We start from the raw sequence: 17,537 nt of genomic DNA, 5'->3' as shown, positions 1-17,537 counted from the left end.
ATTTTCTTAAAAGCGTATTTTCTTTTGAATAAAATTATTTTCATCTTACCAGGATTTTGTTTGGTTGGCCTGTTTATTTGAAAGTGTACTTTCCGGAAAGTATAGTTTCCAGGAAGTAAGTAATTTTAAAACAAATGATTCATTGATAAGATGGAATTAAACAACTTTGATGAATATAATTATTGGATGTGGCAACAGATTCTTAAATTAGTGACCCATTGAATGCAAGTAACCAACCACTTTGAAAGTTTCATAAAACACATATTCGATATATTCAAACAAGCAATTAAGGATGTTTCAAAAGTACGTACATTAATCAACAAAGTACATTAGTCCACATCAAATCATTTATGTAGCAACTGTATGCAAATATCTTAAAATTTTGAAACCAGCCAAAATATCTAAACAACATGCATTAATTTCTATCACGTGTTATTCTTTATAATTTATTAAAATTATGACTCTCACACTGATATTGTAATCATCTTCATCGATCGTCACATGCTAGAAACCTTGGATCAGGAGAAGCAAATTTCAAGAACTCAGGATTTTTCTGCAATAGCTCCATTCTTTTATCATCTAAAGTAATCCAAGCTTCAATCCCTTTTCCATCTTTTGCATCAATAAATATAACCACATTTCTAAATAAATCTCCAGCTTTACCCATAACACCAACCCAATCAGGCTCTCCCCAGCCAAAATTTGGCTAGTAAGACTCATACGAGTCCAGCTCGTTCATACAAATAAATCTGGATTTTCCACTGAAAATAACCCTTCTAGCTGGTCAAGAAACTCACAGAGAGTCTCAAACCCATTTTCACGTTGTAAACTGTGTGTATAATCAGTTTTATAAATTGCAATAGCTTCACTTAACGTCTTAACTAGTTCATGCAACTCTTTATTTGTATCATTAGGGTCTGCAATTGAAATTGCAGTCCAAAACAAATTCCCAACAGACCCATTTTTCATTTGTCGCTTTGTTTTTTCCCTTAGATTTACTGCTTCAACTAAAATTGAAGTTCTTGAAGCACTTGATGATGAAGATTGTGATAATATCCTTGTTGCTTCCATGCAATGTTTCCAAATGATTCTCATGTAGTTGCTGAAAGTAAAAAGTCAATGAACTCAACAACTTTCTGCAACACTTAAAAAGCAGTTGCATGGTCATTTAATTGCAGAAAGTAACAAGATTTAGTCAATAGAATGTTAGGGTAATTAACCGTATGTACAATGTTAGGGTATAATTGTATAAATGATAAGAATTGTGGGCTAGTTTGCAATAAAATTGTCTGTAATTGCAAAAATTATGCTGAGATTGCCTTCAAATTGTAATGATTTATTATATTGTGGTTGCCACCTTCTGTGCCAATGTTATTTATTATTTTTTTTCTTTACAGTATGCCGGTGTTAGTTGAGGAGCCAATAATGCATAGAGCAGCTAATAATAATGACAGCTTTAATATTTAATGTTGTTGGTGCTCTTAAAGGTATATTGGTCCGCACATTAATATTTAATGAAAAAGAAAATATTTAATCACTCGTCCCAACACTATTTTGTTTAATTTATAATTTTAATTCAAAACCATTTACTGTTTGCTGTTTTTATGACTACATTATCAGGGTAGGGGTGATGCCCTGCTATCAAGAGGTCCGAAATTCAATTTTTGATAAGGTAACATTCCTTTAATGGATTGTATTGCCTCTCAAATGCAATTGGGATTGCCTTGATGCTATGTTTGGAAAGAGGGTAAAAGTAAAATAATGGTGTAAAATGGAAGAAAATTAGGCTAAAATGGGTGTAAAATAAATTTACTGTACACCCTCATTCATATTTTTACCCGAACCAAATAAGAAATTTTGATAATCTCAAGACATTTTCACCTCTATTTTATATCAAATATTTTACGACGATCCAAACAAAGCATAAGTTGGGCCCAATATCAACAAACTGGTTGGTTACTATCATATAGACCGGCCCAACATATTCCTAATGGGCTTGCACTTGAGCACCAAATATTCAGCCCGTTTGAATATGGACTTCTAATATAATGTGAAAGTCCATTGTTGATTTATGAATCTTACATAAAATAATAATAAAATAGATAAATGATTTATAATAAAATTAATAATAGATTGGTTTTTTACAAAATGGTTCTATTAATAATTATTTTTTATTATCATGGACTTTAATAATTCAAGTACAATTTTTTTCGTAGATCATGGACTTTTGCACTTCCAAGTACAATTATTTTCATAGAAGGTCAAATGAACTTTTAGGAGAAAGATTTTCGACCTCTAATTCAATAAATTTTCCCATTTGTATTTGTGAATTTACGTTTTTTCTGAATAAGAAAAGGTATACTTCTACTAAAATATTTCTAAAGTACCCATTTTCCTAAAGTACTAGCTATCGGGTTATAATTTTAGAATGGTAAGAAGATAGATAGATTTGTCGTAAAGTTTTAAATTATTTAAATTTATATAAATTATTTGGAAATTTTGCCATTTTTAATTTAGTTTAATATTAAATTTTTTAATTTTAGTTTTATTGTTTAAAAAAAATATAAATTTCTTTGGTTCGTTAAAGATTAGTGAACCTTATTAGCCAGTAATAATGGAGTTCTATGTCTGACCTATATGAGTATTTGTAATTCTTAATATCATTATTAATGAATTATATTTAAAAAAAAGAAAAAGAAAATAGGTCAATTGTAGTTACCAAGTCAACAATCAATATGGATGGACATGCATTTTCTATTTAAATGAGTCTATTTCTGATTATTATGGTTAGGAGTTGTACAATTATTGGTCTTCAACATTTAAGACTAGATGCTTTGCATTAGTGATTAATTAGCATTATGTGTCAAATATTTAAACTTGTGAATCATTTGGTTATGATATTATTTGAATTCATAAAATTAATGTAAAAATATATGAGTTATAAATTAAGTAGTTGGTTGTGATCACACAAAAGTTAAGAAATTGAATCCCTAATATTTTTTTTTTTTATATAAAATTTTAATGTAGTGAAAATTGATTTAAACTTTTAAATATTTAGAGTATTTGAAGCAGCTTTTCCAAATCTAATTGTTGATAGTTTAAAAGACTTTCTAACTAATTAAGTGTGACTGTGTCTGTCATGCTCTTTGTCACTGAGCTACTTCCATTTGGATTAATAGAGATGATTCAAACTCGAGACCTCTAACTCCTTACATTTTCTACAATACGTGAGAAACTTGTAGAAAATCAATCAGGCTATGTCTGATTGAGTTATTATTAATTATTATTAGCAAATAAAAAATCATAACTGTTGAAGGAAAGAATCATATTAAACTTATTATCTTATATATTCTTATAACATTTTTAAAAAATGTTATTCTTTTGGTGAATCTTATCTTCTAAAGTGCTGATTGATAAGCAACAGCTTTGCATGAAAGCAACACTTAACTCAAGTTGGACTAAGGTTTTGGAACATTATAATTAAAATGATATTATAATCTTCAACTTAAAATAAATTAATTGTAATTCTTTTCATTCATTGTTACTTGCATGCTATATATATTTATTTATTTATTTATATTTATCAACCAATAAACATAAGAACATAATAAAGTAAATAACAAGTGAATATTAAATCCATTATAAAATAAAACAAGTGGCTAGAAAGAATGTTTACTTGTTTTGCATTTGACAGCTTGCATAACCAAGTCCCTCTCATGGATTTTTCCCCACCCATTTTTTGCTTTATGTTATTATTATTATTATTATCTTTCTAAACGAAAAAATTACAGTGCAGTTCCTGTGTTTTATGAAATAAAACTAGTCTTTATATTTTAGAAAATAGACTAAAATTTTCTTATAGTTTAATTTCGCCAGACTATAAAGTCCTTCCATTAAGTAAATAAGAAAACACAAAAGTCAAAGAAGAAGTATTAAAATTTTATTCAGAAAAATTATAGTACGGTCCTTATTGTTTGAAAAATATAACTAATCCATCCTTTATTTTGTAAAATATATCAAAAATAAAAAGAGATGAAAGGAGTATTCTCATCATTTCATAAAACACTTAACGAAAAATATACAAAAATTAGACAGAAAGACCTTATAATCTAATGGAAATAAACTATAAATAAATTTTAGTATATTTCCTAAAATATAAAAATTGACTAGTTGTATTTTCTAAAATAACTGTACTGTAATTTTTCTTTTTTAAAAAAATTGAATAGAGCATGAAATTTTTTACTTCAAGGAATCTTCCCCACCTCCACCAAATAAGAAGGATAAATTTTTTACTTTTTGACTTGTGTTTCTCCCTTTTTTTTTTTTTTTTCTTCATGAAATTTCCTTTCTTTTGGTCTACGCTATTCAAATAGAGCATGAAATGAAATTATTATATTTGATTATGTAACTATCATGTGTTTATTTTCATTTCGAGTTTTATAACTATCTATTTATATGAATGTTTTTTTCACTGATTGAACCCTTAATTCTACAGAAACCCTAATTCTAATTTTTCATGGATATTGAAAAATAAATCTCTAATTTTTTTTTTTAATTTATAGGAGGTTTAATGGACCGGAAGAACACATGAGCTACTCCTTTCAAATAACATTCACTAAATTGCTGAAAAGAATTCGAACTCAACTTACAATCCTCACATCTTTTACAAGACATAAGAAAATCAATCAGATAATTCTTGATTCTCTAATTGTATATTGCTAGTATAAAAATATTGGTATTATTAAATTTAAGATGTCATGCTTTCAATTCTTTTTTCAATTTTTATACATCATATTAAGTTTATTTTTCTAATTCAATGAAAAATATACTTTTAAGACTAAACAATTTATAAATGAAAAAAACTTCTCATTGGTCTCTTTTTTTTTAAGAGTAAATCATGATCAATAACATGTAAAGCAACCAATTAAATAAACTGTAACCTTTCCTATAAATTAATAAAATGTTATATAATCTGAATGGGTAGCTCAGTGGCAAAAAATTTTTACGGGGTAAATTATTATAAATTAGGTAACTGGTTCAATCTTTTATGACGTAAACTCGTTCAGGTTTATAATAGGGTTTACCATGGACAATCTTTTATGACGTAAACTCGTTCAGGTCTATAATAGGGTTTACCATGGACAGTAAGAACGGACACAGGTCTAGATATCTCGTCATCAACAAATAAAATGCAATTTCCTTTTTTGTTTTTAAATCATTTTAACACTTATCAGTCTGAACTCATTACCTTTTTTTCTGTTGAACAAGTGGCAAGCAATATGTATAATTCACATAAGATTGGGAAACAACCATAAGACAGCTGTGTATTGAAGTTTTATCACTAAAACTTAGTAAGAATCCAAACAATTGGCCAAACAAGACCTAAAACCAATCTCCATTATTGCTGTCAGGTCCCTTCTCAATGAACAAGTCAACCTAAAACACTCTCTCTCTCTAGGATTCTTGCATAGTTTCCCAACAACTCTACCCATCTTATTAATTTAACTTGTCCAAATCTTTATGGCTCCACATTTGTATTACAAATTTCAAGACTATAATGGTTCGATCTATTATGTTCCTACCAAACTCGAACCATCTTTTTTTTTTATTTTAGTATTGGTTTGATCATTTTGAATCATAAACTAAACTCCTCCAAGAACAAAATTCAAACCTATTTACATTAAAATGCCTCTAATCTAGGATGAGCAAATGGTTGGTTCGATTCAAATCAAATCAAACCAAAGCCAAAAATACAAACTGAAGGTTTTGGATATTGATATTGGAACTGAATTGAACCAGTCGCTTTGGTCAGTTTTTACCATGTCGGTTCAGTTTTAAGTCCAATTGACGAATTTCTATAAATTGACTCGAACTAAATAATAAATTTGATTCAAACTGATTAACCTGATAAACTAAACCTCTCTTGAATAGTTGATCGAACTGAATCGAAGTGGATTAATTCGGCTTTGTTTCGATTCTTCCAGTGGTTTTACATACCCTACTTTAATCCCGTTATATTACATTACTTTTTTTTTTTTTTTTTTTTTACAATTTACTAAATAAATATAGTTAAAATATCTTTCAAATTATTATAACATCACCTTATCTATGTATCTCCATAAAATTATAATTATCCAAATAACAATTCAATCAGTTGTAATTTGTTGGTTTCTTCATTTTTTTTAAAAAAATTGTGCGGGGAGTTATAAATTTGAATTTGAGTATTCTCATTACTTGGACCCGATTAAATCTCTACTATTTTTACAAGAATGATTAAAAAGAAAAAAAAAAAATCGTAATTATATATTTCGTAATATTATTCTTATTTATTTAGCTTCTCATAAATAAATAATCAGAGAAAAAAGAGTCTAAAATTTAATTTTTACGTCGTTTTATTGAATTTTCACTCTAACAGTTAATGGGTTTGGTTATATAAATACTAAAATCAAACCTAGTAGTGATCAAACCATGGTTTTTTAATTGAACTGAATCGAGCCCATCTAATAAACTTTTATTTCTCATAATTTAATATAATTCGTCATAAATTCAATCATTTCCATTCAAGAAAATATTTAGCTACCAAAGATTAAAATATCTTATTTCTTTCTCTCTTTCTCTCTGTACTATCACTATATAAATACCTCAACCATTTCCATGCAAATAACTCACAAGTCAGAAACACTCTCTTCCTCTCATTCATAAAGTGTCCATTTCCCCTTCAACCAAAGTAAAAGCTTTTCTTGATTAATAGAAAAATTATGGTGGTGGGTTTTCTTGCAGTAAGTTTTTTAATGGTGGCAGCTTCAGCTGCAAATGACTTCAACCAAAACTTCGACATAACTTGGGGAGATGGGAGAGCAAAAATCCTTAATAATGGCCAACTCCTTACTCTTTCTCTTGACAAAACCTCTGGTTCTGGGTTTAAATCAAAAAAACAATACTTGTTTGGGAAAATTGACATGCAGCTAAAGCTAGTGCCTGGAAATTCTGCTGGAACTGTCACTGCTTACTATGTGAGATTTTCTTTCTTTCTTTCTTTCTTTCTTTTCCTTTTATTTCTTTTTTCGGTATATATCAGAAATCTTTAAAAGGAATGAGAGGTCAAGGTTTAAATTCCATCAGAGCAAACGACATCAACCCCCTTAAACCTATAAGCTCTCGAGAGATTACGTCTCCTAATTATATATAAAAAAAAATGATTTTCATTTTCATTTGCATTAAGCAGTGTATAATGCTTGCAAATTTTGTTTAGCAGTTAATTAATTGTAACAAATTTTGGATGGTGCAGCTATCTTCTGTGGGCTCAGCTCATGATGAAATAGACTTTGAATTCTTAGGAAATCTTAGTGGAGAGCCTTATATTCTCCATACAAATGTGTTCACTCAAGGAAAGGGTAACAGAGAACAGCAATTTTATCTCTGGTTTGACCCTACAAAGGACTTCCATACCTACTCTGTTCTTTGGAATCCTCAAAGCATTATGTAAGTAAAAAGCTAGACTTTAAATTTTGGTTGTTGATATATGGACCCAATATAGCTTTTTCTTTTTCTTTTTTTTTCCCATGAAATTAACTAAAACGTAAAAAGCTTTTTTAAATAAAGGGGGAAAAAAAGGGTAAATAGTTTTCTGTTTTTAAATTCTTTAACTAGTATCACTTGCGGTTTTGGATACACTGACATTGTTTTAAAGTTTATGACTATCCCTCTTATGGACTAGAATAATATTGTGGCTTATACAGTAAAAATAGTTAAAAATATAAATGAGCAGAGACGGCTCACGAACTGTTTAAACTTTATTCGAAAAGAGTTCGAAAAAATTTGGTTCAAATCGAGCTCGAGCTTAATAATGTTCAGCTTGAAAATTCGTCGAGTCTTATCGAACTTTTATATATACATATATATAATATTATTTTAGATCACTCATGGAAAATTGAGTTTCAAATTGAGCTCAAGCCTAGAATTTTCAACTTGTTGATTTTCGAGCCAATATCGAACCTAGCGGCTTGACTCATTTACACCCTTAGGAGTAGCCTTGAATAACCTTTACCAAATTGATAATAACTTTGATAATGGAGAGAATTCAAATTCGAAACCTCCCACTTTCTACATCTTTTATAAGACATAGGAATATCAATCAGAATACAACCAATTACTATAACGAAATATTCTTTTTCTGTCTCAGCTTCTCTGTGGATGGGACTCCTATTAGAGAGTTCAAGAACTTGGAATCAAATGGCATACAGTTTCCAAAAAGCCAACCAATGTGGATATATTCTAGTCTCTGGAATGCTGATGATTGGGCCACAAGGGGTGGGCTTGTAAAAACAGATTGGACACAAGCCCCATTCACTGCTTCATATAGAAATTTCAATGCACAGGCCTGCATTTGGGCCTCTGGCTCCTCGTCTTGCTCCTCCTCCAATTCCTCCAAGAACTCATGGCTAACACAATCTTTGGACACCACAGGCCAAGAAAGAATCAAATGGGTGCAAAAGAACTACATGATTTACAACTATTGCACTGATACCAAACGCTTCCCTCAAGGATTACCTAAAGAATGTTCCTTTGCTTGAATTAAATTATAGAAAGTGTTCAAACTATATACTTTCTCTTTGTATTTTGTCATAAAATTTGAGTCTTTTTGGTGTTTGTTTCACTCTTTTTTATTGTCTTTTATATAGCAAAAATGTAATTCTTCATGCCAAAATTTCTTTTTTTTCCCCCCCAATATAAAACCTTAGAAGAGCTTAAGTAGGCTAATGAAGTGATTACATATGATTAAATATTAATTCAAAGAAGAAAAAAACTCATCCATAGACTTCTTATTTAAAAATTGTACCATACCAGCTGTTGAGATTGAAAATAATTCAATCTACTTTTATTTATCTTTAAAATTATTTTTTATTTTTTATTTTTAGTTCAAAAAGTAAAATTTTAATTTTTCCATTCATTAAGCTAGTTGTTTATATATGGGATCTCCTTATCATTTGAATTACTGAATTTCATATATTAATTTTCCTCTATAAAAGTATATAAATATTCAATTTGATCCAATATTGTAAAATGAGTTCAGATACAAAAATTGTCACAATCACTTTTTATCACTTTTTATACGGACCTGCAATACTCGAGCTTTCAATATTAATATGTGTTCGGATATTATATGAATCTTTTAATATTTAATCTTTCAATATTTAAACTGAACCTGGTCAGAGTTCAATGGACTTTCAAAAATCTAGAAAGAAAATGAATTAAAATTAAATCTAAGATTGTAAACCTAAAAATGAAATGAATTAGATTTCTTTTCAAGTTTGGGGTTGCCAAAATAAGAAAAGGAAATCGAAGAAAAAGGAAAATAATCCCCCATTATAATTAGTGGTTCCAAAAAATGAGAAATTTCTGAAACCTTAATGAAACAATTTCTGGTACGCGAGCGACTCTGACACAGATTTTCATGGGCCAATCACGCTGAAACCTCACACACAAACAAACGAAGAACACAACACAGCATCAGCATCAAACAGTCATATTCTCCGCATCTGATCTTGACCCTTTTCTCTTTTTTTTATTCTCTACTCCTCTCTTTCGTACGCATACTCGTAGAAACTATAGAGGCCATATCTATCTCATGGTGATCGCAGCTGCTTCTCCACTTTCCCTCGGTAATATCCTTTAAAACTTAAAAGCTGCCATCTTTTCATTTTTGTTTCTTCTTCTTCCTCCTCTTCTTTTTTTTTTTTTGTATATATATATATATATATATATATATTTTTTTTTTTTTTTTTTTTTTTTGAAATTTCTTATGATGCATGCTAATTCTTTTTTGAACATTTGCAAATACCCAAATTTTTTTACATGTTTTAGAGGATACCCATTTTCATATTTTGCTTAGTTTCAGTACTGTTTGTTGAGGAAGGCTGTACTTTGAAATTATTGGAACTGGTTAGAGTAATTCCAGTGTATCGTTATGATCGATGTGTGGATTCTACTCGAACATAATTCTTTGGTAATGTAATCAAATTTCTTGGAGCAATGAAGTGAAATGGCGATCATTGAGTGAATTTGTGAAGTGTCCTCAATGTTAGCTGAAAAGGGCTCTACTTTGGATTCGGATTGCTGTACTTTAATTATTGATGAAAAACCCACATGCAAAATAGTTGTTTTCCTCCCTAACTTGCGTGATTAGTGATTTCTTTACGCTGAACTGCTGAAGAAATGAACAAGAAGTGTATCTGATTTTGGTTTTAAGTTTAACTTGGATATAGATGAACGAAGCAAGGTGGGGAATTTTCTGTGACTTGGTGAAATGGCCGTTTAATACATTAATGTGGACTGCTTAAGTTTGGAACTTAGCTTGGTCTGCTGATTCCACTATCTCTTCTCTGCCTCTTCTCCTGTTCCACCTTTTATATACATAATTTCAATGGCTTCTCCTGTAACATTTTTTTATAACATGTTTTCAGGTTGTTCCAATTGTCAATTATGTCCTCCAGATGGTTTCTCGTGTTCAACATCATATGCAGTCACAAGCACCTGGATCAAGTCTCCTATTGACAATCGCAAATGTTCTGATTGTTCCAGTATAAGGCATATTTTGCTTTCATATTTGTATCGATTCAATTACCTTTTTCTTAAAACCCTGGTGCTTTAAAGATTTTAAGATATTCGCAAATTTTAGGACGTATGCATTTCAATATCTCGGAATGGAAACAAAGGATTCAAATAGCTAACTCCAACTAGTTTACGATTAAGGCTTAGTTGTTATTGTTGTATACATTTTCAATATCTGTGTTCCCCCGTCATTTGCATTTTAGAAGGCTGGCTTGTTGCGAAGGTCTTCCAATCTGTCAGTTCGTTTTAATGAAGAATTTTTTCATATGTTAAATTGCAGATACAGAAATCCATTTTTTGGATCTTGGTCATCTGTTGGACGTGATCATTGCCTTTGGAAGGTTTCTGTTGCTGCAGATTACCCTGATTCAGTTCCGGATTCATTTAGGTATGCAAGTCATCAAAGTTATCACCCCCTTGAGGAAATCAAAGAAAGCAAAAGGATTCGGGACATCCAGCTCACCTCTGCTGAAATAGCAAGGACAACTGTCGAGGTGTGTGCTTGGATAATTTCATGCTGGTGATAAATTTAAATTGCCAAATTTATCAGCAAGCCATATGTTAACAAATGCATAATCATACATTTCATTTTGCCTTAGGCTAACAACAATGCTCTGCTGGTCTTTCCTGGGACAGTACACTGTGAACCACACGAACAAAATTCGTGGGCAGAGTTTCAGTATGTTGTTGATGATTATGGAGGTCTGTTCTAGCCACAATATTCATATAGGATGATATGCGGTGATATTAACTTCATTTTGACCTGATTGTTTTTTCCCCTTTTTCTTTTCAGATATATTTTTTGAAATTTTTGATGATAAGAACATCTTACAAGATCCTGGAGCTAGTAATCCTGTGGTGAGGACATACTTGGTTTTGAAATGTTTATCCCTTTCTGAAATCATTGCATTTTAGTTGTGGCTGTACAATTTGCAGAGCATTGCATGTTTTGTGAGAATTTTAAACCCAAAACCTTAGAATCCGAGCAAGCTGAATGGTTCCTCAAGTTCCTTTTCAAACATAGAAACTTTAGTGAAAGTTAATTACCAGTCTTTGTTGGTAGTATATTTTTCCCATTTCCAGGTACCTCTTGCTTGTGTTTTCTCCATATATATTTCTAACTTTTATGGGTTGTTCTGCAAATTCAAAATATTTTCTTCTAAGTTCTATTTACCTTGTTAATGAAAAGATGTCGCATCAAAGATTTTCTCCGGGTTGAATGGACACTGTTATTTCATCAATTTGCCGTTCATTGTTTGTTGAGTTACCCTGCAAAGGTTATTGAAGAATATTCCTTGCTTGTGGATTTCGCCCCAGAATTTCTGCAAGAGATAGCCAAGAACATATACTCTTAATGTTTATGCATAGGCTTCAATTGAAATACCAGTGTCATAACTGTTTTTTGGTTCCAAAGTGACATCCTAATTGTGACATTAAATTTTAATTTAAAGGTAACCAATAAAAAACTCTCTAATGTATTGGTGTATGTTTAATTATAATTATAATACTTTATTTGCACGGGATAGTGAATAAAATCATTGCATACCTAGACACCTGACGCGTGAAGCAGGTGACTATGTGGTTAGGAAGATAAACAGATCCTAATACCCAATAATAACATATCCTAATAATGACACCTGAGGCATGAAGCAGATTATTAGATAATGCTGATTTTGTTATGGCCCCAAAAAAAAAAAAAAAATAAGGCCACTAAAATGGCCAGAGAAGCTGTGTGGAGATTGCTGCTTTTACCTTGTATTACTGTCTATTTGGGAAACCAAAGGATATCCATTTATTCTGAATTTTAGTGTTATACATATGCCTGGGCTGTTGTGTATCTCAATTGTATTTGGCATTTATGATTTTGACTTTACATTGACCAACATCTATATGTTTTGAGATATTGATTTCCCCAAACTCCCCCCCCCCCCCCCCCCCCCCCCCCCAAAGCTTGAGTTGCATGAACACAAGTAACTTTTCTAATTATCGCTGCATTACCTTCAGAATGCTTTGATTGGGATCAATATTCCAATGTATGAGAACAAAAGGATAGCCAATGAGTATAATGTTTTTGACATTGGCAGCAATGATGATAGCACATATGATGATGACTATTTTGAGGTTTGTGGTGATCACTTCTCTTCACTTCTGGACTATATTTTGTATATTTCTTTTAGAATTTTGCACACTCATTTTACACGAACTTCAAAATAGGTAATGGAGCCTGAAGTGTTTGATGTTCCAGTTGATTGGGGGATGCCAGATACTTCCAGTTGGGTTCATCCTATTTATTTTGCCAAGTGCCTGGCAAAGGTAATCACATCTTGGTTCCTTGTTGACTATTATTTATAACTGTCTTGGGAATGTTTCATTGTTTTTAGCTGTTTATCGGATGCGTAAACCAAGATGAATCACAACGATAATGGATGTAGTTGATAGTGTGATCAGCATGTTATGATTCACGATTGAAGTTATATAGTTCAATTTAATTTTCATGTTGAACGATTCAAATCTTATGGGTGAATCGGAATTGAGCATGAATCTTACTATTCATGAGTTCGAATCTTACGATTTGAGTTGATTCTCGTGTTCAACAATTCTCATAACCAAAAAAACAAGTGGAAAAGTCAATTTAGAGGGGATATAGTTATATTAGAAGATGAAGATGGTGAAGGGCTTGGATTTAAAAATGATAATAAACGAATATGGATTTGGATAGGAAATTTAGTGGCTTCATAGTTTTATTTTGTTTTGTTTGAAAATTTTAATTTAATAGTTTGATATTTTGAACTTGGCAACCACACAAATCATTAAGTTCTCTTTTCATTTTGTGTTTAATTGCATAATTTGGAATTGAAATTTACACAAATACACTATTTGCAGTTAAATCTTTAGTACCTTTTGTTAAAATTAATGGGATCCATAAATGCATATGTAAGAAAGGAGATATTCTGTGGAAATAGTAAAAAATTTACTTTGTTAATAGCCATTCTAGATTAATTGAACAAGATCCTCTTTGTTCTCTTAAAATGCCGGGCTTGTAAAAAAGTAAAATTTCCGATATATTTCTACCTAATCTTTAGTTATTTTATTTTCGACTAAACGTTCAATGTCTAACATAGAAGGAACCCATGAACCAGACATCTCATGATTACATGAACAACAAAATAGCTTCTTGCATGTGAAATGCCCTTGCTTTGCTTTGTTTCAACTGTGCTGCTCAATCATTATGGATTATTTCTCTGATTGGATGAGCTTGAAATTTCTTTTCTTTCGAACTCCTTTGATGTGTTAAAGTTTTTTATCTTTCTTATAGGCAACTGATATGGAATATGATAGAGAAATGGACCATCCATCAAACGGTGTTTCTATTGTGGGGTGCCTAAGACCTGCTTTTGCAGATGAAGAATCATACTTACGAAGGCTATTTCACAATGAAGATAGTGACGAGTATGATTCAGACTGGAAAGGTATTGTACGGTATATTACTAACCATAATGAACATAGCTTAAATTGAGTCATGATAATGGGACCATGCGATAGTGAAATCTGGTTGATACCTCCAAGGAATTGGGAAATTGCATATATTGATTGTGAATCTCAACCTCTGCTAACTTTATTGAGGATTTTCTAATTGTATAAGTTTCTTTGGATGTCTTTGAATCTGTGATCATAATGAATTCATAAGCATCCATGTAGAGGTGTGGTGTGCTGTCAAACCAGCTGTGTCTAGTACTGTTCTAATTGAACTTTTTCCACACAAAGTATGATAGCTGTGCGCGATATTTGGATGTAGTTAGTGATAGTCCTGTATTTAATATAAGTTTCAGCATTAATTAAGAACTTTTCACTAGTCAGTTCCTTGATGCATAGTTCTTATTTTATAACATGCTTTTCATGTCTTATGGAATTGTTGAATTTTTTTTTTTTTTTTTTTTTTTTTTTTTTTTTTTTTTTTTTTTTTTTTTTTTTTAAACCGGTTTAGATGAAGAAGTTTTGAGCTTTAGCTCAAAAAGTGAAGGAAGCAGTACAAACTCAACCTTTTACCGGTTGGACATCATGAGGATAGAGCTGTTCTCTGTGTATGGAATTCAGGCATGTACATATTTTCAATTATATTTGTAGCACATGTATTATGATTGACATGAAATTCTTCCTTTGTTTGTGGCCGGGGGTTGTAAAATTGAGATAAACAGTTGGCTGAAAAGAGGAATATGATTATTTTTGTTCATGACCTAGCTGGTTGTTTAGCCTGTTTCTCATTTTCCCCTTATGTTAAATTCAACTTTGCTCGTGTATAATTCTGCATTTGTTTGAATATGGCAGTATACAATTGCTTTGCAAGATTTTCAAGATGCTGAGCCTGATTTCCTTTTACACTCTACTTCAGCAATTCTAGAACACTTCAGTGAGAAGGGAATCTGGTGCAATGCTGCTCTTAAAGCTCTTTGCAAGAAAAAAGGTCTTCATGCTGAGGTGATAATTGTTTTAAAATGCTACCCATTACATTTTTATTTTTGAATTTTTAACTTAAATAGAAGTTTGATGGAAAACACTAGGGTAGCATATACGAGTGTCGTACAATTTTTTTCTCTTTTTCTTTTTTGTTGATTCTTGATAAAATTGAACCATTAACCCCCCACCCCAGATGTCAGTCTTACTAAATGAGGAAGATACTGTTGGCAATTTAAATATATTTGAAGTGATATGTTCTTATGCACCATACTTGTCTTAGTTGCATTAGGGACAACTTAATCTTTCTTAAGTCATGATTTCTTCAAGGTAATATTAAAAACATGGTGGCTACTTTTATTATTCAGATTAATCATCATGCCCAATACATGTATATTGTGATAACTGGTGTATATCTTGGTTAATTCACACCAATGCTCACTAAAATTATCATTGTTTTCTATTGTGGTCACAAAATATCAGTTTTCTTACAATCCATTAATTAAAATTTAAGTTTCAATTTCTGCATTCAAGGACCAGAGTGCCGCTTGAACAATTATTGTGGCTATAATCTCACTGAACATTTTTGTTCTGCACTAGCCATCCAGCACATGATTTTCTTTCTCCTAATCAGATTATAACCTAGAAACTAGACACCACCACTAACCTAGAAAACAGTAGTTTGTGGCTTGTGGAACCCAAAACTATTGATTCAGATTAAAAAAGCCATAGAAGTCATTCAGATCAATATTCCACATGCCCGAGTGCTGGAAATTGAATTATTACCTCATAAAATTAAAATTAAAGTTCAATGACCAAATTAAGAATTTTTTTTTTTTTTTTTACTAGAATAAAGAATAATGATAAGTTTTCATTGGTGTAAATGACCATGTCCCTGCTGACATAGTTCACAAATTATACATTTGACAGGCTCCTTGAAAACTCTGATTTTGCAATGCATATTCATATTTTTCATTACTCCATGAAGTGAGCTTCCAGCCTGCAGAAGCTTCAAATGATTACGGTTGAAACATGCTTATAATTTTACAAGTTTGATGCTTTGTAAAGCTATGGATGACATGAGGGAACATACTGCTCCAGCTAGCCAAGTGTGTGGGAATAAACTGATTGCCTATTCTTTATATTCGGAGGCTCATTTTCAATATCCATGTACCTTTGTTCTAGATACTTCTATGTCATGTATGAGAACCTTCTGCACATATGCACACATGTATAGAAGCATACCAATATCTACTTTTCATGATATATTAGCTGCATCTGAATTAATGCAGGGAGCTGATTTGATTGGGGTCGATAGCCTTGGTATAGATGTTAGAATTTTCTCTGGGGTGGAAGTACGAACTCATCGTTTTCCCTTTAAAGTCCGGGTGAGTAATCAATGTGAAGTTTAAATACTGAATTAAAGCATAATTCAAAATCCAGGAAATATGGAGCAGACTATGCGCGATTAGTTAGCAACTGAATGGAGCAGACTATGCCACCTGACTTCCTCACTTATGGCACCCTGCTGGAGTTGTTTTCATACCCTTTATTCAATAGCATGCCTTAGAAATATCTAAATTCGTTTCACCTGTGAACCAAAAACTTATTGCTCTTTTTTCTTTTTGTGAAAATGAAAATTTATTGCACATGTTTGAATGTTATTGTGCTCCTGATTTGCAGGCAACCTGTGAAGCTGCTGCTGAAAAGCAGATTCATCAACTATTGTTTCCCCGGTCTCGCCGTAAGAAATTCAGAAGTCATGGTGACGGACTTAGGGACTCAAAGCCATTGTAATCTTGCTGTGGTAACCAATATTAATGATGGAAGTTACAGAATAAAGTTTAGGCTTGCTTAGCCTTTTATTTTCCTTCTCTTATTACTTTTGTTTTACCGAGCTGCGCTTTATTCAGTTTAGGCTTTTTGTTTTTGTTTTGTACAAACAAATTTGTAGGATGCGAGTAAAGAGCAAAAGTGTATGAACATTTTATACATTTGAATACTTGCGTTTTTACGATGAATCAGTAGTTTTGACTCTTTTTTTCTACGAAAAATGCCTTTAATTACATTGCATTAAGTTTCATTATGGCTTACCAAAACATTGCACTAATTGTTGAATCTATTATGCTGCATCCTTTCAATTTTTCAAATAAATTATATTTGAAGTTTCAATTTTTTATATTAAGGGATTAAAAAAGTATACATGTAAAATTTCATATTTTAATTTTATTTAAGCCAAATAAGGCTAAGGACTGAAGCATATGGCATTCTATTGAAAGACTTTCAGTACAGAAATATATATTTTATTTTTAAAAGAAAGTAAAAAAGTAGATGTACATTTTGTATGGCAAATCTTGCTAGAATTGCTCTTTTTTTTTTTTAATCAGAAACTGTCTTGCAATTCAGTTTTTGATGCAATATGTAGGGGAAAAAAAGTAATTTTTAATGTTGGTACAAAATAATAAAAAAAAATT

At 31.2% G+C, this 17,537-nt stretch overlaps 2 protein-coding genes across 3 annotated transcripts; both read left to right on the top strand.

Moving 5' to 3' along the window:
* The first annotated feature begins 6,650 nt into the window (after window positions 1-6,650).
* LOC105629275 (putative xyloglucan endotransglucosylase/hydrolase protein 23) lies at window positions 6,651-8,656 on the top strand. Its single transcript, XM_012210835.4, has 3 exons — window positions 6,651-7,013; window positions 7,289-7,482; window positions 8,183-8,656. The coding sequence occupies exons 1-3, from the start codon at window positions 6,759-6,761 to the stop codon at window positions 8,571-8,573; spliced, it is 840 nt and encodes a 279-aa protein (XP_012066225.1). The 5' UTR covers window positions 6,651-6,758; the 3' UTR covers window positions 8,574-8,656.
* Window positions 8,657-9,292: 636 nt separating this feature from the next.
* On the top strand, window positions 9,293-17,084 carry LOC105629276 (Pentatricopeptide repeat (PPR) superfamily protein). 2 transcript variants are annotated; one of them, XR_005177002.2, is made up of 12 exons: window positions 9,293-9,662; window positions 10,464-10,587; window positions 10,892-11,105; window positions 11,211-11,313; window positions 11,405-11,469; window positions 12,616-12,732; window positions 12,826-12,924; window positions 13,928-14,081; window positions 14,597-14,706; window positions 14,938-15,087; window positions 15,994-16,263; window positions 16,356-16,451. XR_005177002.2 is itself a non-coding variant. In XM_012210836.4 (12 exons), exons 1-12 carry the CDS (start codon window positions 9,629-9,631, stop codon window positions 16,858-16,860), a joined length of 1,380 nt encoding a protein of 459 aa, XP_012066226.1. In that variant the 5' UTR covers window positions 9,300-9,628; the 3' UTR covers window positions 16,861-17,084. The 2 variants fall into 2 exon arrangements, 1 of the variants encoding a protein (XP_012066226.1); XM_012210836.4 differs by lacking the exon at window positions 15,994-16,263 and adding an exon at window positions 16,747-17,084 and having other exon boundaries at window positions 9,300-9,662.
* The last annotated feature ends 453 nt before the right edge of the window (window positions 17,085-17,537 follow it).

This window comes from Jatropha curcas, chromosome 1 (assembly GCF_041381405.1).
Source record: "Jatropha curcas cultivar XTBG-Jc1 chromosome 1, XTBG_Jcur_1.0, whole genome shotgun sequence".
NCBI lineage: Eukaryota > Viridiplantae > Streptophyta > Magnoliopsida > Malpighiales > Euphorbiaceae > Jatropha > Jatropha curcas.
This window is presented reverse-complemented; position numbering and strand designations above follow the sequence as displayed.